The sequence below is a fragment of the Ailuropoda melanoleuca genome, chromosome 14 (assembly GCF_002007445.2).
Source record: "Ailuropoda melanoleuca isolate Jingjing chromosome 14, ASM200744v2, whole genome shotgun sequence".
In the NCBI taxonomy this organism is placed as follows: domain Eukaryota; kingdom Metazoa; phylum Chordata; class Mammalia; order Carnivora; family Ursidae; genus Ailuropoda; species Ailuropoda melanoleuca.
Window position 1 is genome coordinate 29,386,765 of NC_048231.1, and position 26,859 is coordinate 29,413,623.

General features: G+C 41.8%; 1 protein-coding gene across 8 annotated transcripts in view; it reads right to left on the reverse strand.

Moving 5' to 3' along the window:
• RPS6KA5 (ribosomal protein S6 kinase A5) overlaps positions 1-26,859 on the reverse strand; it is a 200,113-nt gene that overhangs the window by 32,372 nt on the left and 140,882 nt on the right. For 7 of the 8 annotated variants that reach the window (XR_004620273.1, XR_004620272.1, XR_004620270.1 and 4 more), the window contains exons 8-14: positions 15,341-15,491; positions 12,199-12,360; positions 10,370-10,495; positions 9,851-9,984; positions 9,074-9,167; positions 5,315-5,485; positions 1,377-1,568 (exon numbers count right to left, since the gene is read on the reverse strand). Coding sequence is in view for 2 of the 8 variants with exons in the window: in XM_034642630.1 (XP_034498521.1) it covers positions 1,377-1,568; positions 5,315-5,485; positions 9,074-9,167; positions 9,851-9,984; positions 10,370-10,495; positions 12,199-12,360; positions 15,341-15,491 (1,030 nt within the window). In the remaining 6 variants the exon portion in view is untranslated. The remainder of the gene's footprint in view (positions 1-1,376; positions 1,569-5,314; positions 5,486-9,073; positions 9,168-9,850; positions 9,985-10,369; positions 10,496-12,198; positions 12,361-15,340; positions 15,492-26,859) is intronic. The other variant, XM_034642631.1, reaches the window with a different exon arrangement.

A 26,859-nucleotide genomic window follows, 5' to 3' on the forward strand; every position in this document is an offset into this window, starting at 1 on the left:
AAATAATTTAAGATTGAAATCGATAGTATCTGATGTATTCACATACAGTTGACGAGAACATGATCTGTTAAACCTTCTAGAAGGAAATCCAGGCATATATGTCAAAATAAAGATGTGCATGCCCTTCTCGTAGGAGTCTATTCCAAGGAAATAATGAGACAAATGCAGCCACGTACGTAAAAAAAATTTCATTTGTGTAGTTTGTAATTAGTGAAAACTGGAAAACACTAACTGCTCATTAGTATAGAAATGGTTAAATGAACTCTGGGGCTCAAACCACATGTGTAATATAAACTCATTTGTTAAAAAACCCACATAGCTGACAGATAACACACATAACATGGTGGCGGAAGGCGGGGGGTGTTAGGAGTGGGGGAGCTCGCGCACATCAACTCCACGCAATGTGATTATGAGTGATTTCACTTGTTCCTTAAATCTTTCTGTATTTGTCTGAAATTTTTTCCCAAAGATTATGCATTACAAATTACATTCAGAAAAAGTCAAGCTATTTTGAGAAGAAACATGCCAAGATTTTTCTAGCTTAATGTTCTGCTTTTTTTTTTTTTAAAGATTTTATTTATTTATTCGACAGAGATAGAGACAGCCAGCGAGAGAGGGAACACAAGCAGGGGGAGCGGGAGAGGAAGAAGCAGGCTCATAGCGGAGGAGCCTGATGTGGGGCTCGATCCCATAACGCCGGGATCACGCCCTGAGCCGAAGGCAGACGCCCAACCGCTGTGCCACCCAGGCGCCCCTAATGTTCTGCTTCTGATCACGGCAGCCAAGGACATTTTGTGAAAGGCATGCTTATCATGATTACTATAAGTTACTATAAATATTTCTCGCTTTCTCTATTAACTTGTTAATTTATCCTAAATTATCTTCCTTAATTACATTTTTAGTCTGAAAATCTCACAGAATGTATTTTTAATGTTTTCCTATCAATAAGTCACTTTGCTATTTTCACATTATATCCAATATGACTACCTTTTGAAAATATACTATTGCTTCTTTTAAAAAAACCACTATATAAACTCTTAAGCACATTAAATGCAGTGCCTCCAATATTTCAAAATAAACCAAAATTAAACATATCTTTCAAAAATATACTTTTGCTTCTTCTAAAAAAAACATAAACTCCTATGCACATGAAACACACTGCCTTCAATATTTCAAAATAAAATCTTCTACATTGTCTCCAATGTAAATTTTGAAAAAGGGAAGTAGTCTTGGGTCAGAGCTTTCATTGGTGGTACAGAAAAGAAACCAATCTTCCAATTTCCCCCAGAACTTGAAAAAAAACAACAGAGAGTGAGACAGGTGAGAGGCAATCTGGAAACTGGCCGGGTTCAATGGCCCCAGGGAAATGAACTCACCAAAATGACGCCCAGGCTCCAGAGGTCGCAGGACTCGTCGTAGCCGTTGTGATTCAAGAGCTCGGGGGCGGCGTAGTGCAGGGTGAAGCAGGGCGTCTTGAGAGGCTGGTTATCAGGCGGCTTTAAGCGTGCAAACCCAAAATCGATTACTTTAATTTCCAAATTGTCATTTTCATCAGTGAACAATAAATTCTGCAAGATACAAACACTTCAATTAGTCTCTCATGAAAATGTCCTAGGACCTGGGGACGCCATCTGTTTAACACTATCTGTCTACACGCAGATACTGGATTCAGACGAGGAGAGAGGTCTGATGGAGAGTGCCTGGGAGCTGGGTGTCAGTATACTGTTGTTCTCTGCCTGACGCTTTTTGGTATTATTTCAATTTTACAATGTCTTGTGAAACACTTTTCGACTGTACCACGCCTCTTCCCATGTCAGAAGAGCCTTTGCCTACATTTTTCTCTCATGCTGTTTGCCCTCTATCTCCTCCCTCAGCCTCCCTTCTGACCTGGCTCACGTGCACCTGCTCCTGGGTTGGAGATACCACCCTAATGTGCCACCAAACTGAAGTTAGGACTTTTCCTATTTTCTGCTAGCGTATTTTCTTTTTCTTTCTGGTACTTAGCATCTTGGTATTAGAAATTCAACATATTCTTCCCCCATTAGGCCATAATTCCCTCACGGCAGGGACTAGGTGTCCACCTTATTTATGACTCTGTTCCCAAAACCTGGTGCACTCATATAGTAGGTGCCTTGGTAAGTATCTGTCCATCAAGTAAAGTCATAGATAAAATCGCTGTCTCTAGTCTATCCTGTTAAAGAAGACATGGTAGGGGCGCCTGGCGGGCTCAGTTGGAAGAGCATGTGACTGTTAATCTTGGGATCGTGAGTTTAAGCACCGCATTGGGTGTAGAGATTACTTGAATTAAAAAACAAAACAAAAAAAAAACCCTCAAAAAATAAAAAAGAAAGAAGACATGGTAAAGACATACATTTCAGAAGTATTTTCTCCAAAACAGTTAATACTTAAACATTTTTTGATGCTTATGGATATTATCCTTCAGTTATTCAGAAAACACTGTTCTCTCGAATCCCTCGTCTGCCAAGCCTTCTCAGTCACTAAGGCTTTCCTGCATCGTTTTTGTGTTTATCACATGTTTAATAAATGCTAACTGTCTGACGCACGGTCATCACTTTTATTAGTCTATCAAGCTAGTACCCACAGTAAGTGACTCTGATTATATTGTCTTCAGACATCCTGACAAAACCTGTTATGTCTTTATGTTTATTAAATTATTCCTCAGATCTGGACCATCACTTGCTTTGTTACTATTATTCCAGCTAAATTAAAAGACGGCACAGAAGGCTTCATTTGTACCAAGAAGAAAATTCTTCTACACCTTCCATTCAAAAGTTAAAAATGAATAAAGCGGGAGGAAAGAAAAGCAAAAATATTGCAAAGTTTTCTTAAATGTTCTATCTATAATGCTGGATCCTGAATTTGTGATGGAATTCAAATGTGGATATGACTGAATGTAAGGTTCACCACCACTAAGTCAGAGCTGGGGTTCACGCGCTTGTGCTCGGGAGAAGTCTCCCAGCAAAAGACTCCCGAGCTCCTCTGTGGGGCCAGCACTGGGCTGCGTATGTAGGCGTGAGAAGCACCCCTGGCCCCTGGCTTCTTCGAGCCTGCTCAGCCTTCGGAAATGACTTCAGTTTCTTCTGTCTTTAGGCTGGCAGACGACTGCCTTAGCTGCAGTTCTTGAAACGAAGGAGACTCCCTCTCCCGGCGGAGCTGGGCACGCATGCGCAGGAGTGGCAGGAAGCAACGGCCTTTCAGCCTCCTGTCCAAGTCCCACCTGAAACTAATCTGATGACGTTTTTCTTAATCTTTCAAGAGTATGGGATTCGGTTTGAAAAGTACAAAGCAGCCCACCAGGAATGTTAGCCCGCTTCTAAATTTGTCTGCTTCTCACCTAGAATTTAGGATTTTGCCTAAGCAGAAAGCCAAGGCCACATAAATATCAACCCAAAGATATATAACCAGATCTTAAAATATGACATCAATGGGAAAGGAATTAACCTTTTGTCTGGAAATAATATACTCTGCCATTTAAAAGTCCAAGGGAAAGCTATTTTATTATGAGGATGTTAGTGCAAAGGCACATTTTCATTTCTCCAAAGTCTATTTTGATTTAGGGCTAGAACTGTAGTAGAATGTCCTAGATAATCTGACAGTTCTTCATCTGACAGTTTCTTTCAAATGATTATTTGAAAGAAAAGGTTTGTAACAAATAAGAAGAATTAAGCAACATAAGTATCTTTTCTATCAGTAAAATAGGAAGGCAGATTTAAATTCTGTTGGAGAGGACAGTTGCCTCATTTGAGACTCATGGGATGACAGATGGCCAGTTATCAAAGAATAAAACATGTGAAAATGAATTCTATACAGTCATGGAACAGATCTTTTCAATTAAAAAAATTACATGCTTGTTCCTTGTCTATCAAGAAAACATTTAAGTGGTGTGCTTTCACATTTAAAAATAGAGCGCTAATCTTTGATGTACAGAGCACCATATTTTCAGTGGGTGTTCTGTAGGAGAGTGAGAACTCAGATGAAGGAGGCAGAGGGGGAGCTACCATAGCTGCAAGTTCATAAAACACAATGCATTTTTGACTAATTACTAGTAATATGAATAACAGCAATAGGAAGTCCACAGACACTTTATATGCTTTAGAATCGGTCCATTATATTTGGATGCACATATTTCCATTTTTAGGGGCACCTGGGTGGCTCAGTCGGCTAAGTGTCTGCCTTTGGCTCAGGTCATGATCTCAGGGTCCTGGAATTGAGCCCTGCATTGGGCTCCATGCTCAGTGGGGAGTCTGCTTCTCCCTCTCCCTCTGCCCCTCCACCTGCTTGTGCTCTCTCTCTCTCAAATAAATAAAATCTCAAAAAAAAAAAAAAAAATTCCATTTTTAAAACATCCTCTTCCTACCAATGATCCGAGATATTTAAACAGGCAAAAAATGGTGCTTTTAGAGACATATTCTTTTGTGGTTTAACACAAAAAATTAACTCCAAATAAATTATTATTTTAAAAAATTTGACAATGCATTATAATCACATGGTAATTAAAAATGAAGTTCTATTTTAAAGAGGAAATATGTATAATTTTGCATATGGTAAAGGATGAGTCATTGTTATGGTTTTATAAATTATTGGGTTTTGTTTTTTAATTTTCATTATTATTTTGATGATTTCCTAAAAGGGGGGAATTTTCATATTTTTGATACTAAAAAGGGACATTCTGGAGCTAGAATCTTTTTTATTAACCTTTTGACAGAAGAAATATATAAAAAGCTGCTGCTTCTGCATTGGTACACAATTCTAAAAATACAATACATGAGCAAAGGGAAGCATAAATAAGGATGGTACAACTAATCAAACAAAGACAATTCTTTATGTTTAAATATTTAGAACAGAATTATATACATCCCTATTCATGAGCTAATCAATTTGATGTAAAAAATGAAAAATAAGCTTTTGCAATACATCATTAAAAAAAACCCCTCTAAAACGGTACACATATAGAAAGGATATTATTTTCTGCTACAAAAATTTCCATTGCTATTTTTAGCCCACAACTGTTGCATAAAGTATTTCTTCCATAAAAGGCTCTCACACTTACAAATATAACCTCAAGATGATCTGCTGGCAAAAAAAAAAAAAAAAAAAAAAAAAAAAAATTTTTTTTAAANATTTTAGACTAAAATAGAAGAGAAAGAAAATCCAAGAAACGGGATCTCTGCAAGCATCTATTTAGCAGAAAGCCCTAAACAACGAAACAAGAAAAGCCCACCCGGCTGTGGTGGGGGGTGTTGGGTACCGAGGCTAGACTGAGTGACAGGAGGGAACGCGCATCACTTGATACCTCGGGCTTCAGGTCCCTGTGCACCACGCCCACATCATGCATGTGGCTCACGGCCGAAACGAGCTTCCGCATGATGTAACTGGCTTCAGTCTCACTGAAGTGCTTCTTTTTCTTAATGCGTTCAAACAGCTCTCCCCCGTTCAGAAGTTCCATCACCAGAAACGTGTGCAGCTAGAAAGGAAAAAAGGAGAATGCGGAGAGGGCTTTCATGAAGAGAAGTGTATTTACGGATGAAACATTCCTGGACTATTAACGATCGCCAATAAATTTCAATAATCCCTTGTTAAAATAATCAACAGCAAGCCTTAATGCTGGAGAGGAAAGAATTGAAGGATAACGCGGCTTTTATAGAATTCTATTTTGGTCATGGAAAATTTCAAGTGCTAGAGTGAAGTCTTTATATATCTCTTCCTTGACTAATTCTTTCATTTGAATTCCATTCCAACCCTCTCTATCGAGTTTACATATCTTTCTTTTTAAAGTGTGACCTAGTGTTGATAATAATGTGAAATCGTCTGCTTTAAATCATAGAGAAGATTAACGACAGAGCATGGGCAACTGCCCACAGGAGGCCTGACCCACCCAATGAATGGCAAATGTATGTTTTAAAAAAGGTATTGTTTCATGAAGGCATTCTGAACCTCCTGTGAGAGCTCAGCGGATAGCTTCAGGGTTCCTTGTTAAAATCCATGGCAAATACCGAAACTCAGTGCGGTGTTTTTTGTTTTTGTTTTTTTTAAATAATTGCTTTGGATACCAATGGCATTATGTTAATTAAATAGTTAAAAATTATTTATTCACTATGCTTTGTATACATGTCCATAAAGAAAATAACATAAGAGCAATCAAAAAGCAAAGGAATTGTATCAGCTCTCAAATGAACACAAACATGTAGTTTAAAAAATGATATCCAATCAACAGATTCAGGTGCTATGCATTACATCATCCAACAAACACGTTTCCTTTTGAATTAGCAAAATCAAAAAAAAAAAAAAGAGAAAGCTTCATTAAAAAGGCGATTATCCTGTACATACTGAGAAAACTTTAAAAGCTGACCTTTTGTAATAAGAGAATTGCTTCCAGGCTACCAGAGATCAAGCTAATTTGAGCTTCGTACGACGAATACGGCCAAAGTTGAAGGTCTGCTACAAGCATATGCCAGTGAGCTTTTTTTAAAAAATGGAGGGCAATACCTCTAAGTGGTTTAAAAGATAGGTTTTAGAGTCAAACGTGGATTGGAATGGCACTTCTATACTTACTTATGACCCTGGAGATGCTCCTTAACCTCTATGAGCTTTGGGACCCTTACCAATAAAATAGGTAAGAGTGAGAAAATGTACATGAGAGAATTGGACAATGGCCCTCGGAAGACAACCATATCCTAATCCCCAGAACCTGTGGACGTTCCCTGATATGATAAAGGGACTCTGCAGATGTGATTAAGGATCTTGAGATGGGAAGAGAGTCTAAATTATCCATCAGAGCCAACAGTATGGGATGGGACTATGGAAACAAGAGACTGGAGTGATAAAAAGAAGGGTCACAAGCCAAGGAATGTGAGCAGTTTCCAAAGGCTGAAAAAGGCAAGCAAATGGATTGTCCCTTAGAGTCTTCAGAAGGGACCACCCCTGCTGCCACCGGACTTTACACCAGGGAGACTGATTTTGAACTTCTCATCTCCAGACTGTACGATTATAAATTGGTACTGCTTAGGTCTGTGGTAATTTGTTACACGAGCAAGAGGAAGTGAATACAGATCGCCGTACACTCTGTGAACTCCACTGCTGTGGCGTCGAGGCTGAAGACCCACCCTCATCGATCTCACCCATTAGTTGAAGAGCAGATTGTGTGCACTTGGGGATGACTGAGGCAACTGTCACTACATGGAAAGAATCACCCAAGGGGTCAACAGTAGAATGATAATATATTTTAATATATTTGTACTAGTATATATAGGATTATATCATGAGACAACTTATATTCACAAACTTTTTTTTTTTTGAGAGAGAGATTGAGTGTGGGGGGAGGGGCAGAGGAAGAGGAGAGAGAATCTTTAGGGGGCTCCATGCCCAGTGTGGAGCCCAACAAGGGGCTCGATCTCACGACCCTATCACGACCTGAGCTGAAACCAAGAGTCGGTCGCTTAACCAACTGAGCCATTCAGGCACCCTTCAGTAACTCTTTCATATAAAAATAACAAATAAGAAATTTAACCTGTGGCATAAGTACAAAATTAGGGAGCCAGTTCCTGAGATATGACATCCACCTGAACATGAGACTGAATGTCTCTGCTGGGACGTAGCTGGGCACAAGCGCAAAACCTGAGGGGGATGTCAAAGGTCATCCTCCAATCTCTTGACTGATCAGGTGAATCATCTTCAACAGGAGACTGTCCAGGCTCTTTTTAAGCACCTCCAGTGGATGGGGGACTCATTACTTCTACTGGACTTGGGTGGCTCAACGACATGGAGGCAAGCAGAGGAGCATGGAGAGCAGCTCCCCCAAGGCCTTGGTTCAAAGATATTCCTTTTCTGACTATGTGAACCACAGAGCACGTAGATGACAATGTCATTTTGGGGTGCTCACTCCATGTTTCTGCCACCCCTAAGGCAGCAGAGTTCTGGAGTTGGACTGCTTGGTCCAGAGCCCAGCATTACCACTCAACGAACTGTGAGACCCTGTTATTTAACTTCTGAGAGTTTCTGTTTTCTCACCCCATGGCGTGACTATAAGGACTGAATAACACGTGCGGAATCCGGGACGGTACCCGGCCTGCGTGAGGTATGCAATAATAAAGGGCAAGGTTATTGTAGTTAAGACGTAGCACTGCTGGCCACGGCACCCTGGGAACTTTCAGTACGGCAGAGAACTGGGCCACGGCCTACCCAGGACATGGTGTTCCAGCAGTACCATGGAGACAGCCCCGGACTGGAGTCCAGGTTTTCCCGACTAGACGCTCACGGCCTTGTGGTGTGACCACGGACAAGGCTCATGACCCTTCTGAGTCTGTTTCTTCTTTGGTAAAGTTCGGGTAAGTCGCACCCAGGATTGGGTTTGGCTTTTGTGCTTTTACCATGTTGTCTCAAGTAGGACCATGTCATCTCACCCAGACCCAGGGGGCAAGGTAACTAATGGAGCAGTTTTCAGAAGGTGGCTGTGGAGGGGCTGAGGAGGAGGCATGGACCTGACACAGCGGCACTCCTCCCGTGTGCAGAGTTCCATGCTTCTGTGCTGGGCTCCTGTTGGAAAGCAGGACTGAGAGAGGAGGCGGCAGAGTGAGCTGGCCTGCGGTCTGGGTGCAATATGGCATCTGGAGGAAGGTGAGAGGAGCACCTCCGCCCTTCCGCTTCGCCTCTCTTCTTGAGCTTGCAGTAATTAGGCTTACAACTCTCTAAATTCTATTCTGGAAGTGAAAAGAAGGTTGAAGGCCACTAATTAACGGACTCCTGAGAACTATCCAGTGATTAAGCTGCGGTGGGCCACAGCTGAACAGGTGACAAGCAAAGGGCAGCCTATGACAGCGCCACCGGCTCCTGCCCCTCTGTCCTTCGTCCACGGCCTATATGCCCACTGCTGAGGGAGAAGAGCAGACGTGAAAGGATGCATCCGTCTGGGGGAAGGGTAAGAAGCTTTTCTGCCTTCTCTAGGGGCTGGGTCATATTCCGCATCCCTGACTCTGACCCGGAAGCACCAACAAGAATGGTAAAAAGTAGAACGCTCTACATGAATCAGAATGCACAGAACAATCGTGTCAAATACCTGATCGTGAAAAACTTCGTGCAATTTCACGATGTTGGGGTGCCCTTCACAGAGCTTCAGAGCTGTTATTTCTTTCTGAGTATTGGCTTCCATCCTGCAAGATGAAAGCAGTTAGCCTTCACATAATACCTCTTCTTCACCAAGTGCTTACATCCGGATGGTCCCAACCTGAATTTTGTGTTTATTGACAGTGCATTCAGAACGTAACTGTCAAAGTATCACAGTGAGGTCTCTGTGACAGTAGTTGAGTCATACTACCCACCAGCACAAGTAATGCGTTATTCCCGAGACAATGATTATTTCTGAGTCAGAAGAGAGCCAATCCTACAAAGAAATGGATGCCTGACTTGCCTGGCATTTTGGTAATAGGAATACATAATCACGGAGGTAATAACGAGTTACCGAAATGACAAACTGGCTCTCAAAGCTACCAGCAAATTGCTAAATCATTTCAGGAAAAAAAAAAAAGTATTTTGAATCTATAACTATTAGGAACGGCAACAGCTGCCGAGCACGTCTCATTGCCACTGCCACAGACAATGTTCTTGCAGGAACCTCGAAAGCCTGTCACCCTATGATTTATGTCTCAAATGGATTACTTTACCAGCAAACATCTATTAGAGTCAGAGGGATAATGGATCAGCTAATGAGCTGAATGGCTAAACCCATGGGTGAAAAGCCTTAGAAGAAAGCATTGATTTTAAAATAAAAATCCTAATTTACAGAACTCATTGACTAGGATGAATCCATACAAAAGAATGCCAGACACGGTCCTACCTCTTGCTGATTATTTTGACTGCGAAGGCTTGGTTACTTTTTTTGTGTATGCACTTTCGACAAATTGAAAAACTTCCCTCTCCCAGGGGCTTGTCCTTCAGATCCAGGTCATAGTGTTGATAGAACGGGGAGTCCTGATAAGAAACCAACATCATTTAACTTAAGAAAATACTAGGAATGCAGAGGGATAAACAACATTGTAGAGTCAAAGAACATTATTTATGTTAATAAATATGCATGGGATACATTTAGAATCTTCTAAGATTCATCTTACTTTTAGCTCATTTCTATTTTCATCTATATAAGTTTTTAAGATACATCATTTCCTATCGTTGTAAAAAGGAGTTCATTGAAATTGATGTGACTAATTCTCTAGGACAAATATTGCCTTTTCCACTTATTCATTTCCTAAAATTCCATTTAGTCAAATGGTAAGTCTCACGTTCAGCGGCCTTGACAATGTTAATTAGTGTTGGTATTTAAATCACAACCACGTCATTTAATTCACCACATCTATACCTTCATCATTGCACTCCTGGCAACATTTGTCACTCCGGGACGTTCAACTCCCATGTGAAACTGAAGAGGATCTATGACAGCTGCATTACGCTTGAACAGAATAGAAGGAGCGACAAAGGAATAGCCCTGAAAAAGAAAAGGAAGAGTAAAGAATGAGGATTTGAAATTTGCCAGGTTAGCACAGACCCGACTGTAAAATGTTTTTCTAAAATCAAGAAAAAAAGACCGAAAAACATTCAAATATGTGTTAAGATGAATACCGTTTTATTTGTAATCTAAAATGCAAGGTTATTTCAAATCAATAGAAAAATGCTTTTCAGAAGGAGATAATGCCATCTTCTGGTAGAATTAGACCAATTCAAAATTAAAGGCAGAAAAACCTTCCTTCCTTTTTTTTTTAAATAATTTTTATTTTGTTATATTAGTCACCATACAGTACATCCCTAATTTTTGATGCAATGTTCCATGATTCATTGTTTGCATATAACACCCAGTGCACCATGCAATATGTGCCCTCCTTAATACCCATCACCAGCCTATCCCAATCCCCCACCCTCCTCCCCTCTGAAGCCCTCAGTTTGTTTCCCAGAGTCCACAATCTCTCATGGTTCATTCCCCCTTCTGTTTACCTCCCCTTCATTCTTTCCTTCCTTAAGTGAAATAAGTCAAGCAGAGAAAGACAATTATCATATGGTTTCACTTGTTTATGGAACAGAAGAAATAGGAAGATTGGTAGGAGAAGGAAGAGAAAAACCTTCCTTCCTGTACCATCCCCAATATCTGACTCACAGCTGTAATTCTTTTCCATTGTTGATAAAAGTTGGCTTATAAACACAACTAACTTCTCAAAAAGGGTAGAGTTTAAGGTATAAAACAAAGTGGTCCAAGGGCTCTTGTTTATTGTTATTCCAAAGGCTACAGTTAGTTTCTAATTTAGCAATTATTTGGCTCATTATACTTCTTTAGACTATACATTTTAAGTAGAGTTTTGGAAAAGAAATAAAATCAAATGTCAGAATGATGTATTGAACCAAAAGTGGTTTAGTGATAGATGATTAATCTGTTCAAACTAGAAAGTTCACTAGTTCGAAGAACATTTTTAAAACATCTACTCTGTGCTAGACGTTAGTGTCATCAAGGTCCAGAGACACAGCCCAGGTGACCAGATCAAGCCACACTAACAGGACACTTAAACGGGGTCAAGAAGGGGGCTCTGATGCCATTTAACAGAGTACTGCAAATCTGAGGAAGATCTTTTTCTAAGTATGAAATCTTAGCCATGTGCTAGACGTTAGTGTCATCAAGGTCCAGAGACACAGCCCAGGTGACCAGATCAAGCCACACTAACAGGACACTTAAACGGGGTCAAGAAGGGGGCTCTGATGCCATTTAACAGAGTACTGCAAATCTGAGGAAGATCTTTTTCTAAGTATGAAATCTTTTCTAAATCTTCAGGAGTTGGAAAGCAGTTGAGCTAATTCACTGAAGATAAAGAATCAGATAATGCTTTTTATGAACTGAAGAAAATTTTATATGGATAGAGGTAAAATAAAGTAGTATTGTATTTTTCTATAAAAGAGCCTGAACAGAAATAAAGTTTCAAGTAAAAAATCAGCACTGCTTTATATAAAACACAAACACATAAGTAATATCTACTATTTAAGAGACCATAAGCTTCAGTTAATAATGGGCAGTATCTCTATATTTAATAATTTTGAAGAGATTAGGGAATATTATTTTTAAGATGCCCGGAACACTGTCATCTGGGAAAATTAATCTTTTTTTCCAGCACACACAGGGCCTCGGTGAGCACACTCTTGGGAGATTACCTGGAACAGCCTCTCGGAGCTCTGGGGCAGTGCCGCCGGGGAGTAGGTGGGGTCCATCTCCGTGAACTCTTCTGCGAAGTTACTCACATCTAGTTCGTCTCGGATGACTGGCTTAAATGGCGTGGGCACTTTTTTGGCAGCTAAATCATCCCAATTGATTTTCTAAAACAGAGAAAGAAAATCGGTACAAAGTAGAAACCAAGTATTTTCTCAGAATTGTCTGAGAATAACAAAGACAGATTAGGGTTTTAATTGGTTGATAGGGAAAGAGTACATACTTCAAACCGATAATTAAAAATACGTTTTTTGGTTTTTTTTCCCCAAACCTGAGCACATTTTCTGACTGCAGTTGTTGGCTCCAGCCAATGCTGTGTCTGAAAGAGGAGAGGGCCTTCCATCACTGTGGGGTCTTACTGTGTCCTCTGGGGGGCACCAGGATACCCTTGTCCGCCCTTAGGGATAACAGAAAAATTACTTTCGTCCTGACCCTCCTGAGAAAGGTGTGAGGCCAGAACAAAGCAAAACTGAACTGTAATAAGGGCTTTTCAATGCTTTATGGATAGGAATATTAACTTTAAAGGAATATTCCTATTTTCTAGAGGCAATGTGAAGTGGCTCTCGGCCTATACTTGGTTTCTCTCCTGGTCATCTGGGCAGATTAGAAAATAAACTCCTATAAATCATGCACTCCTTTATGTCTATAAATGTAAATGATACTATCATACTGATGTAATCATCTTTTTCTCATTTAACTGTATTTTAGCTTTTAAAACTGCTTCTTCTCTTCCCCATGGGATAATCTGAGCCCTCCTTCCCCCCATGCCAGACATTACTGCCTGAGAAAGTGCTATGTTTTATCTTATTCAAATTCAACTCTGTGCTCTATTTTCTTTGTGCTCCTTCTGTCACTTAAAACAACCTTAAGATAATACTGAATTGAATCCTACAGCTATCCTACTAACACATTTCCTCAAATCTAAGATGTCATCACTGATAGTGAGATACAGCATTATTTTATGCACCGTTAAGAAAAGGCATCACCAGCTAGAACGGTTACCATGTCCATCGTAAGACGCATTCTGATCTCAGAGATGGTTGATGACATTCGCTAAGTTGATCAACTAACATAACATGCTTTTATTATGCCCTCTTGTGGAGGCAAGGTAGAAAAATCATTAGATTACAGATCTTCACGTTTTTCAGTTAAAAAGGGTTTTAGAGGTCATTTAGCTCATCTCCTTTACTTGATCCAGATGGAAATTGAAGGCTGGAAGTAAGAACTAACCTTTTTCACCCTTAACATTAGCTAGTGGAAGGGTCAGATTCTGGATTTTCTAGTTAGTGTTCTGTCCTCTGTGTGGCTCTAACGTTTTCCATTACAAGCATATGATGTGCTTGGCTATTTATACACACATTACGAGAAACTTCTAGAGTAAAGGGGTAATTTCAAGAAAAATGTTGTTAGCAGGAAATGTTTGGTATGTAGAAAATTGAATGTTATTATGCTCCTCTCCACTTAGGTCTTTACAAGTTGGAGTCGGGTCTTTCCTAAAGTGATTGTGATTTAAAAAGCAAGGCAATTAAATAACCTAAAATTACTATTCCAAGCTATAGAAAAGAAAAACTTCTCTAATATGAAAGACATACTGTAATATTCACAAATATAGGGGACTGCAGAGAAAAAGATCCTAGGAAAATATGATTGAGATATTTTGCTTGAGTACTTTCTTAAATTTTACTTTATTGTTAAATTTTGAGCCAGATTTCTCAACATTATTTGAAATAGTTTGTTCAAATATTGATCTTTGTAATCCACGCTAATTTATGAAATGCACACACTGAGAAGTTAATTTTATTCTAAAAGTATTTCTGTTACTGAACTTCCGTAAGATGTATAGTAATATATTTTTAAATGGGTTACAACTGAGAGACTGAGGCTCTTTTTTTGAGTATAGAAATACAGAGAGGTAATTCTTATTCTCAACCATTATTTTTTTTCTATATTTAAAAAACAATAGATGACACACAGGTTACTCTAGCTTTTTGTTTTGTTACGCTATTTTCATTTGTTTTGGTGATAATACTGTAAAAACTCAGTTTGCGTAACAAAAGTAAAACTTGGATGGTCCTTTTAGACCATGAATATTTAGAGGTCATGTTTGTTGAGGTGATGAAATTATTTAAAAGTCATAAGTTCATGGGGTACCTGGGTGGCTCAGTCGGTTAAGCATTTGACTCTTGATGTCAACTCAGGTCATGATCTCAGGGTCCTGAGATGGAGCCCTTGTTGGGTTCCGCGATAAGCACTGAGCGTGGAGCCTGCTTGGGATTCTCTCTCCCTCTCTCTCTGCCCCTCATGCACCCAATCTTCTGCTTGGGCATGTGTGTCCTCCCTCCCTCTTTCTCTCTTAAAAAAAAGTCCTAAGTTCAGGGTTTTAAAAACTGAGGTCACGGTGCCTCAGGCTGATCACTTTGATTGAAAGAACTAACCAAGTTGGCCAACTTCACTTTTTTCCTCCCAGTTATCCAAAATTTTGGAGGGTTTTTTGTTGTTGTTGTTGTTACTAAATTGGGCAAACTAAGTTGAGCAGATGTATTGGTGTTCTGTGGAATGGCCTCATTAGGCTTTTTCAGGATAAGAAAAAAAAAGAATAATTAATTCTATGTTGCAGATACACAACTGAGAAATAGGGAGATTTTTAATTGTCTGAGATTGCTCCTGAGAAAAGAAGGAAAAATGAAATCACTGTCTAAAAGGTGGAACACACCGGCGGGAATGGCTCATATACTGAGAGAAGAGTGAAAAATAAAAGCCTCCTCGGTCCACGTGCCTAAATTTCAAGATCGTAAATAGAAGCCAATACTCAAAACTGGAACCATACGCATCTGGAAGACTGAATGCTATTATGGTCCTCCCCACTGTCACTTCATTTAGGGAGAAAAAGACCATTTAGGTGTCTCCAAGTAGAATTCTGATTCTTGGATTCCTCCAGGGTCCCTGTCATTTTAAAGAAAGCTGCAAGGTATGTGAAAATAGGGAGCAAAGATCTCCAAAAGGGACCACATTCGCTCATTTCAACAAGATTGCCAAGCACCCTGGAAGTAGCAGGGCATACAAAGCCATCTGTTCAATATATTTCACCTGGAAAAAGAGATGTTCTTTGATCTCATCCGCATCACGTGGACCACATCCCAATCTTTTCTTGGGATCTTTCATCAAAAGACGCTGAATTAGGTCTTTAGCTAAAGCACTCATTTCTTGAGGATATGGAGGCTCACTTTTTAATATTCTCCTGTAGGTAGATAAAACTTGCTATTAAAACAACCAAAGAATGAAGTTATAGTGACAGTATTCCTGGCAAAACAAGTATCGTGCAACACACTTTGAAACTGAACTGTATGTGAAAAGTAGAGCAAGAGTATTTAAAATGAGATACCATGAAATCAAATTGCTGAACTTAAATAAACAGAAACAAAAAGTGTTGGATCATTTTCTAGTATAAGTCACTCCTAATGGGAAGCTGCCATACCAAATATTAAAAAAAAAATATGAAGGCTTGGGACCTCCCATCTATGGACTCGATTCTGATGAAAGATTTCCCAACTGAAACAATTACTAATAAACTCAGGGAAGTCAATCTAGCCCTCAGATTTGAAAGGACAAAAGCAACTCCAACCATACCCGCCTCTCTTCTCCTTCCGTGTGTGCCAGCCAACAGCAGGGCCCAGCAGGAAGGGGGAGGGAAGGCAGGCCAAGACAGGGAGAGTCAGAGCCACTTGGACATGGCTCCACTCCTAATATCTGAACATGAGCACCAGGGCTTTTCATGGGATGAAAGCACCTGCTTCATTATTACTATAAAACAGGCAGGCGAGCCCTATAAGGAACTCAAAAGATAACGTCTACTATTTATTACAGAAGGTAAACAATTACGATAATCAAGTTTCTTGATGAAATATTTGACTTTATTCTCAGGTCATGGAAGAAACCAATTCAACCAAATGTACCTTTTACCCCTGTTAAAAGGAAGATCAATAATGAGAAGGAATAATGAAGGGGACAGATTGAAATTAAGAAGCTTAACACGGCATACATGGAAATAAACGGTTATTCCTTTATTTGGATTTACAAAAAGATTCCCTGGTGTGCATTAAAATATTCATAACAGTTAGGGAACAAAACCAGATAACACATTTGTAAGAGAAGGCACAGCGTGGTAAGAACCTGGACTCCGGAGCCAGACAGAATTCAAACTCTGGCTCTGTGGCTTACCGGGTGCATGACGCTGAGTTCAATAACCTCTTTATACCACGGTTTCCTTAACCTAAAGTGGGTTTGATGGCACTTAAATGAGTGAAAACATGATGAACAGTGCTTAGCGCTGCCCCTGGAACGGAGCAAATGCTTGACCTGCGTGTGCTGCTGTTAGACTCCCTCCGCCTAGAGCCACCACGAGAACTCCGGAGCCGGGAGCCACTAAAAATCGGGAAATGATCAGTGATTTGGGACTGAAAACTCCAGCTGTGTTGCTCCTTTCAAAGCGAATCCGACTTCTTGCGCTCCATCCCGGGGACGCGAGAAAATGTTGGCAGAACGAGGGAAAAAAATAAGCAGTACCCTTTTTTTTCTTTTTGACTCCTTAGTGTGCGCCCACAGCTCACCGCTCGTCAGGGTTTTCAGCATCAGAGATAATCCTCTCCTCGGATCAGGCACATCCGACAGACACTGGCCGCCCCGTGTCTGAGGGAAAAATAAGCAGACTTTTCCATTTTCTCCACCTTGAATGTACTTTCTGCAGGCAGGATCTTTTTGTATAAAAGGATCGGGCAACAGTCACGCTGTTGCTGACAGTGAATTCTGCCGACTCGGGCGAGGGAAATAAACACTGTAGCCGCCGTCGGCAGCGGTTCTGATCCTGTGTGTCTGCGGCTTCTTACACCCGAGTCGTTGGCATTTACTGGAAGTCTACTCCGCAGGCACCAGGGAAAGCCACGGTCGGTCAGGTCGGCCGGGGTGGGTTCATCCACAAAAGGGGGGACGTGGAGAGAACAGGGTGGCCCCACAGAGATGCCTAACTGGAAAGAGGGGCAGAAAGAGACCCCGTGTGCAACTTGGGGTGGTGGTCGGGACACACAAACAGCACTGGCGGGCGACGGAGGCATGCAGCAGGTGCCACGTGGGTTTTAGGTAGGGACAAGGTAGGGATCCCATCGGGAAGACACAGAGTGGAAATGTGAAGGGACTTCTGAGAACAGTGCTGATGAGGGGACATGAAGAATCCCCAGTGATGGCCCCAGAGCCTTCCCTTGCAGAGAGAAGCTCACCCGGTCAGAAGCAGTGGTGGGAGGCCCAGCAGGCCACGGGGAGCACCCACCCAGCTTGCAGGAGAGAAAGCAGGGGCCCCCACAGAAGGAGACATCACGGCAGGAACACTTCTTAGGCTTCTTGTTGTCTCGGTAAACAGAGCGGCACAGGGTTTCCTTAGTGCATGGAGAGGTTCTGAAGCCTAATCCTGCAGAGAACCGTAGGGCCAGGAAGAGGACCAGAAATGGAGGTGGGGTGGTGAGGAGAGAGCCCCCAGCAGGCTTAAATCTTGTCTCCACCGGAAGATGATCTGGGATTCACCTTCTTCTTATACTGTTTCCTTGAAACGTAGTGGGCCACGATAAATGAGAAATAACAGCAGTGCCTGGTTATTGCAAAGTTACCCCTGAGAGGTGTGAGCAGACAGGACTATTTAAAACCAGAGAACACAAGCTTCTGGGTGTTATCTCTTACCCCAAGGGTGTCCTTGGGTGGGGGTGGGGGTGTGCTTGGAAGCTATACACAGGGGAATGTTAAGATACAATTCCCGTGCTGAGCTTCCCATGCTGGGGTGGTTTGCACCCACCCACCAGGTCTCACCACTAATGGCTGAGTGTGTCCTCTGTGGGCTGGGAAGCCAGGCCGAGGTGATTAGAAGGACCACTGATGAAGAGGTGTTCGAGGCTGTCATGCTGTTGCTCTGTTTCCTGACCTGTGTCTTAGAAAGCCAAGTAAAACTGGTGCCAGATTCCAGCCCACTGTGACTTGTGAACGTGAATGCCCATCCGAAGCCTAGACCGATACAGCTACACAGAATGTGCACTGCAGAAATGGGGGACGCAGGAGGAGGATGCTGTTCTAGCCGGTGCTAGTCGTGGCCATCCTAGAACACCCTGCAACAAGAGCAGGGAGACCTTTCTCAGGTGTTGCTGCCACTTCATCTCTCCAAATGTTCGTGATTTCTGAACTGGTAGTAGCCCAGAGCTCTTTCTTTTTAGCTTCAAAGGGAATCCGGGAAACTCCATAGAGGAACTGCCATGGAGTACAGCTCTCTGTAAAATCACAACAGGCCCTTAACAGATCGTGTTCAACACTTCTTGTGTTTGTTATCATTTAATCCATACAATAATCCTATCAAAAGGCAAGCTAGTAGCATCCCTGTTTTAAAGACGAGACAAGATTCCTTTCAAATAAAGCAAGAAATATACATACAAATTAAAATTTTAAGCAGGTATTTTAGAACATAGACAATTTTAATGTTTTTTTGCAAGAATAAGCAAAACAGCTAAGAAGATTTTGAAAAATAAAATAATTGGGAAGGATTTTACATGTTAACTCTGTGTTAAAAAGTATTACAAAACAAAATTGTAAAACTGAGGTGCTAGCAAAATAAATCAATAGCCAAATCAAATGAACAGAAGAGATAACTTGAAAAATATCCAGGTACATAAACAAACTTACATTGTTTTTGAAATGGGACCAGCCAACATAGGAAATACCACACTGTTTGACAAACGTGTTGGGGAAACCAGCTATTTGGGAAATATTGAAACAAAGCAAGACCCTTGCCTTATACCACAACCTGAAATAAACTCCAAATGGACTGAGGAATTACATGAAAAAAGAAAAATTACATAAAATTAAAATTTATAATATAAAAATGAATATAAAATTTCTTTCTATTCATGAATGTTAAGTTTCTGAACACGTCTGTGGCCAAAGAAATTCACAACTGATTAGCTTAAGAATATATGGATTAAAAGGTGCAAACACCAAGACTAGACTTAAAACTATGATGGGGAACAAGATGGATGGACAGTAGACACAGACCAAGCAAGGATGGTCAGTCATGGTAGAATCATGGCGGAAGCAGGTAGACGCATGTCCACTCTAACAGATACAACATTTTCATAATAAAATGTGGTGGAAACAGTGAGCCTATGAAACTTTTCACGTGTTTCATACATTTACTAAAACATAACAATAAGGAACTGTCTCAACGATGGTATAAGTACAATGGGCAATGCTCACCTGTTTCTCTACTGAGGTCTCTGCTCAAGGGTCACCCTATCAGAACATCTTTCTCTAACCATCCTGACAAAATACCCATCCTCTTCATCCTTCTTTCTTTTTGCTTCATGGAATTTAAAGACTATTATATATTTATTTGTCAATTATTTATCTCTCCCAACTAACATGTAAACTCTGAGGGAGTAGGGATTCCTTTTTTTAAAAAAACAATTTTGTTCACTGCTTTTCTCGTGGGGCCGAGAACACTGCTTAGCACACAGCAAGCCCTCAACAAATATTTCCTGAATGAATAAATATCTGATTGTTTTCCATTCATGATATCTTGCTCACTCAGGATCTTTCTTCCTCAACTATAACAGACGCCAGCAGATAACATTTTTGCATTTTCACAGATGGCATGCCTTCTCTTGGGTTGTTTATTTCTATTTGCCCTCCATTTCAAAGTTCACAATCTTTCCAATTTCGTGACTTAATATTGTTGATTCTCACTTCCTGGTTCCGAGGTGGTCCCAGAATTACAGGATTACTCATAAGCCTGCCTGAGTTAAGAGGTGTTTTCAGCCAACTTCACTTACTCTGGATAGTTAAGAATATTGTGGTATGTATCTATTCAATCGTATGTTATCAAGCCATTGAAAAATTGTGTTTACAGAGAGCCTATAATTGGAGAATGTGTAAGACTTAAAGCAAAAACTGGGAAATAGGAAATTGTATTTCTAGTATGAGTACAACATTATACAGATGTAGAAGGAAATATATCACAATATCAGCAGTGTTTGTCTCTGGGTGTTATTATGCACATTTAACACTATATGCACATTTTACACTAAATTGAACATTATTTTTAGCATAGGAGCAATAAAAGGAACTTCATTTGCAAGATCACAGACCCACAGAGAACAGCACGCAAGCATGGCAAGGAGGCCAGGAAGTCTCGAAGCTCCCGTGAGCAGACCCCTGGGGGTATTTCCCACCATCTGAAAGGCATTCTTTTCTACCTTCAGCCTCCACAAACCTTGTCGGTCCTCCCAGCCTGGCCCCTGCGGTCTCTCCATCCTGAGCAACTGCTTCCTTGACAGTCCCAGTCCTCACGGGTCTGCGCTGCCTTTGTATTTCCATGGCATGGTCCTCTTACCACTCAACTATTTTTCAAAACTCCCTGGTATTACGAATTGTCATCTATTTATTCCATATCTTCCCGGACAGTATGTAAGTTTTCCTAGGATGAGAATTCTGTATATTTCTCTTCTGCCTTATGAAGTAAAAATGATTCAGAACATATTCTAGAGATCAGTGAAATCAGTCCACCTCTTGTCTGCGGGCCTGCACTTCCCAATCCCTTACCTGCAATAAGCATCCACCTCCCTAGGAAAGAAAGCAGCAGCACAGAGTCAAGTGTGAGACCTGGCAGAGCATGGAGCAACTTTCCAGGAGTCACTTTATACTTGACCCCACTCCCAGCTCCCAGTAGCTCTGTGTCCTTAGGCAAGAAAAGCTCAGTTTCTTTGTCTGTAAAGGAAGCACACAGGGAGCTACCTGTTTTCCAGGGTTGTAAAGATTCCAGGCAACGAGGTGTGTGACGTCTCAAGGCTGGCACACAGCTGTGCCCAGGTGAGCCTCGCCCTCGGTGGGGCCAGGACCCAGGAGTGTGCCTGCTCTGAGACGCTGGCTGCCCAGAGGGGACACTTCCCTTTGGCTGTTACTGCATTTCTCCTTGATCCACCTACCCTGTATTTCCCTGGACCCTGCCAGTAAGAATAATCAAATGAAATTCTTTACCTACTCCTGCAAAATCAGTAACTCTACTCAAACTCTCAGCTATAACTCCAGGGAGCCCCGAGGGCACGTCTTATATGAGCAATAAATACTCTTCCTCACTCTCACATCTCAGCACCTCCTTTCCTTCTTTTGCCTCACAAACTACCTGAGGGGTGCTCACTCCTGCCATGGCTTCTGGTGCACAAGAGAGAATATTTCTGTTCCTTGTGAGGTTTGGGGAAGTAAAGATGTGTGCATGAGCTTGTAAAGATTTTGGTAAAAGAGCTTTCTTTTCTTTTCACCATACAGCATCTTCTCCCTAAAAGTGACGGGTATAACCTAGACTTGCCCCCCCCACAAGGGCTAAGGCTTCCGAGAACCGAGCTGTTCGGGCTGGGCTCCTCCCCTCTGCACTCTCCTATGCCCAGCAGGTCTACTAGACTGCTCTATCAGACATGCCTGGGTGAGTCTTAATCGCAGGGTGGGTGCAGTCTGGGCTAAAGCTGGGACCCCCACTACACCAACTATGGTTTTTGTTGGCAGTCCTCATCCCTGTCCCTCTTCCTTTCCGCTCTTTTCTGTGACCCAGACAATGCTCACAAAGCTTTCACTTCACCCACTCCACTATTCTGTTAGAGCACTTTTCCTTGGAATGTCTGGGTGACTCAGTTGGTTAAGTATCTGCCTTTGGGGGCGCCTGGGTGGCACAGCGGTTAAGCGTCTGCCTTCGGCTCAGGGCGTGATCCCGGCGTTCTGGGATCGAGCCCCACATCAGGCTCTTCGGCTATGAGCCTGCTTCTTCCTCTCCCACTCCCCCTGCTTGTGTTCCCTCTCTTGCTGGCTGTCTCTATCTCTGTCGAATGAATAAATAAATAAAATCTTTAAAAAAAAAAAAAAGTATCTGCCTTTGGTTCAGGTCATGATCCCAGGGTCCTGGGATTGAGTCCTGCATTGGGCTCCCTACTCAGCGGGGAGCCTGCTTCTCCCTCTGCCTACCGTTCCCCCTGCTTTTGCTCTCTCTCTCTCTGACATATAAATAAATAAAATCTTAAAAAAAACAGAGCACCATTTTCTTAATTGGCAAGATGAAACAGATGGGAGAGGATGGAGAACCACACCTTGGGGGTTTCCTGGGACCAAGAGGCTGCATGTGACAATAAACTAAAGCACCGGTTGAGTCAAGAGTGGAATGAAATGCAAAGAATTTCAAAGAGATTGCTAAATGGAAAAGAGCCAGAGTGAGGGCAAAGAGCTAGAGTACAGAGCCAAGATTATCATCCAAAAGGATGAGCCCTCCTGGGGAGGCCACAGAGAACCACGAGCCCATAACGAACAGTAAGATTACTCCAGAGATGGAACTAAATGACTGAGTCATCAATGCAGAAGGCCACCTCCACAGCTCCTCCAGCTACGGATGAGGCGGACCTTTTCGACTTCAGGTTGCTGGGACCAGTGGAGAACTGGCTGAGGTGGTAATCAGAGGGGGCAGTGAAGTGCCTACACAGGGCCTCGCAGGGACAACAGAAGGCCATGTCTCAGGGGGAGCACTGCAGACTGAGAAAGCCCCAAACGCTAACCATTCTGATAGCACCGCTGATGGCTCCTCCCACGGCTAGAAGGATTATTCCTACGTTTTATTCAGGGCTCTACACCCTCTAAGCTCCTGAAGAGAGTGCTTGAGAGGGCAAATTAATAATACAGTATGATTCAGCGGATCCCCACATTTTATGCAAGGGAAGCAGGAGTAACCCGAGCTAAAGGACGCTGAGAGGAAGTAAGACAGAAAGCTGAGTACCAAGGGCAGGGTCATTTCCACCCTGCTCCTCTCCTCACTGCACCCCTCCCATCACTGGACTCTGCCCTGCAGCTGCTGCAATTGTGTCACGTGGAACAAAGTGTAGATGAAATCTATTGTGCACAGGGAACATTAGTGGGTTTGGGGGTAACTAGTCAAAAAAACCTCAAGAAACACAGATGCTGCTAATGTGTACACAAATACCTAAAATGGGGAAGAAAAGAAAAAAATGAATAGCACATTGGGAATCAAGAAGGCTTTATAAAATATGCTGATTAAGGATTTTATCCAAAAAATGTAAGAAAGCCAAAGGGAAAAATGATCTCTTTAAACAAGCTAAGAAATAATGATGCCTGTTATTCTATGCATAACTCTAAAAGCACGACATCTATAAGCAGACAATCTTAAAAATACAAATGAGTTAATTCAAGGTGTTACTGACTAATCAACATGGATAGAATAAAAGAATCCAACAGAATTACTATTTTAATTTTGCTTTAGAAGACTATAGTATGACACACAAAATCAATGTACCAGAGTAATTACCTAAAGAGAGACACTCCTTGGGAGGACAATTAATAAGTCAGTTACCTAACCCAGAGGTCAGCAACCTTTTTTAAGGACCCATGGTAGGCAGACTTCTAAGATTGTCTCCAGCGATCACGGTCTCCTTATAGTCACAGTAATCCCTTTGTGTGATTTCTTCCCTTCAGGACCTAGTGGCTTTCTTTTTCTCCTTCTTTTTAAAGATTTACTTATTTATTATTTCAGAGAGAGAAAGAGAGCACGAGCAGGAGGAGCAGAGGGAGAATCTCAAACAGACTCCGTGCTGAGTGCAGAGCCCAACGCTGGGCTCCATCCTACAACCTTGAGACCACGACCTGAGCCGAAACCAAGAGTTGGATGCTTAACCGACTGAGCCACCTAGGTGCCCCTGACCTCTGACTTTCTTATAAACAATACTGACAGTAGAGGTGACAGGATACCACTGCCACAATTAGGTTACAAAACAGTCCAGCCTCCCGGAGACTCTCTCCATTCCCTTCCAGCCTGAATGTTTTGAGAAAGCAAGTGGCCAAGTCAGATAGGCCCACGTGGCGAGAAACTGAGGGGTCGTCTTTGGCCGACAGCCAGCCAGGAACAGGGGCCCTCGGTCCAACGGCCCAGAGGAACCGAATGTGCCAACCACCACATGTGCTTGGAAGCAGATCTTTTCCCCGGTGAGCCTTGAGAGAACTACAGCCCGGCCAGCACTCCGACTGCAGCCTGTGAGTGACCCCCAAGTAGAGGGCTTAGCTAAGCTGTGCCCAGATTCCTCAGCCATGGAAACTCTGAGATAGTTAATGTAGGTTGTTTTTAAGCCACTGAGTTTTGAGGCAGTTTGTTACTTAGCAATGGATAAGGAATAAGCAATATAAGGCCAGATGATAAATACGTTAGGCTTTGAAAGCCAAGCGGTCTCCGGGGTGACTCTGCATCCCTGCTGCAGTGGCCCCCATGGCAGCCAGAGATGATACCCCAGTGCAGGAGCACGGCTGTGTTCTAGGAAGATTCTACTGATGGACGGTGAAACTCAAATTCCATATAATATTCACGTGTCATAAAATATTGTTCATCTTTTGACTTTTTCATCCACTTCAGAATGTAACATGGAACGTAAAAACCATTCTAGCACACAGGCCACACAAAAACAGGCAGCAGAATGGATTTGGCCTGTGGGGTGTAGTTTTGCTAACCCCTGACCTAAACAAATTTTATTATTATTTTGATAACACCGAGACCTGAATTTATCTAACATTATGCTTATAATAGTACAGTGAGACACATTAACAAAGCATATTGTACTGATGGATTGTGAAATGCCAAATGGCAAATATTTTCTACCTTTCAAAGTCAGAGAAAATGAGGCAAAGAAACAACACTGTCAGAGACGACGGAAGAACTGCACACAGACCTTCTATATCCTGAGTCTCAGGTGAGGACACAGGATCCAACTTTCGTGGATCACAAAGCCCCAGGCCCGCAAAGGACGAGGGGTGGCCAGAATTGACGGAGACCCTGGTGATGGAGAGGACACCTTCGCACGTAGCAGTAACCCAGAGGCTAAAAGAAGGGGGTCTACACACAAGGGGAATAAAAGCTAGCAGGAGACACACAGGTAAGAAAAGCACACTCTATGTACATGAAATACAAGTAAGACACAGACTCAGGAAAGCAAATGAACTCTTTATCCTAAATAAAACAATCTTTAAATCCCTAAAGCACTGTCTGGAAGAAACAACAGAACTTGTCTATGTTCTTTAGAGGATGGGACCAGGATCGACATGCAGAGGTTAGAGGAAGCAGACTGCAGCTCGTGTTAAGGGAGGCAAGACTTTACACAAGTGAAGTTGTTCAGGAACAGAAGGGGCTTCCCTGAAAAGACCTTACACGCCTGCGTCATCCACTCGCTGATGGCGCTCACGTGAAAGGGAGAGGACGCCTGGGACCCTGCTGAAGGGGTTCTTACAGCAGGGAGAAAGCTCTCCTCTCCTAAATTCTTACTATCTTTTAAAATTTGATATAGCGGAAAAACACTCTTATTCTGGTTTTAGGTTACCTAACAGCTACAGGCAGGCAGATAACTTGGATCTGATGCTATCTGGAAGCAGCTTGAGTAACAGCTCTAGAAAGTAGGCAGCACTCAGGAAGATCACAAACAGGAAGGAAGAATTCAGTGATGAAAAAAGCCCTTGGCTAATTGAGACAAGGGACAAGATAATGATACACTTATATGAATGGCACATTTTTTTTTCACTTTTTAAATTTATGTTTGTTTTTAAAAACTGAAGTAGAGTTGACACAATGTTACCCTAGTTTCGGGTGTGCAGCACAGTGATTCAGCAAGTCTGTGTGCTACGCTCTGCTCTTCGCAGTGTGGCCACCATGCGTCAGCACGCACCATTACAGCACTGCTGACCGCATTCCCTGCAGTGTACCTTTTAGCCCCATGACTGACTCATTCCATCCCCGGAAGCCCGTATCTTCCAATTCCCTTCACCTGTTTTGCCTGTTCTACAACTCCCCTCAACCATTAGGTTGTTTTCTGTGTTTATGGGTCTGTTACCTGCTTTTTTTGTTTGCTTCTTTGTTCAGTCTTTTAGATTCCACAAATAAGTGAAATTATATGGTATCTGTCTTTCTCTGTTTCACGTATTTCACACAGCATAATAGCTCTAGTCCATCCATGTTGTCACAAGTGGCAAAAACCTCATCCTCTTTTATGGCTGAGTAATATCGCACTGTATATGTTGTGGATGGTGCATATTTTAAAAAAACAGACTATGAAAGACTTTATACCAGGAAAGACAATCAGAATGATTACCTTGAAAGGGAAAGGTAGTGTAGGATAATTTAATTACTACACTGTTACAAACTTCAGTAACAACCAAAAACCACGCAATCATAGGTTAACCCTAAGCTTTAAACAAAATTATTAACAACATGACAAAATGGATAATTAGTTGATTAAAGGGCAATAATCCTATTTAAGTTCTTGAAAAATATGTTCTAGTTTTAAGATTTCAGACACTCTGATTAAGGCTCTTTCTCTTCCTAAAACCAGAATGTCAAATGATTGATCTAAAGGCAATAAAAGAAATTTAAATTTGAACATCACTTGGTTTAGAATACTCCTGCCATTGTAATCAGCAATATATTACCTCACTGCAGGCAGTCCTTGAAGGAAAGGAAAACTGTAAGAAGACTGCTTGTGGACGTGGACTCAGAGAGT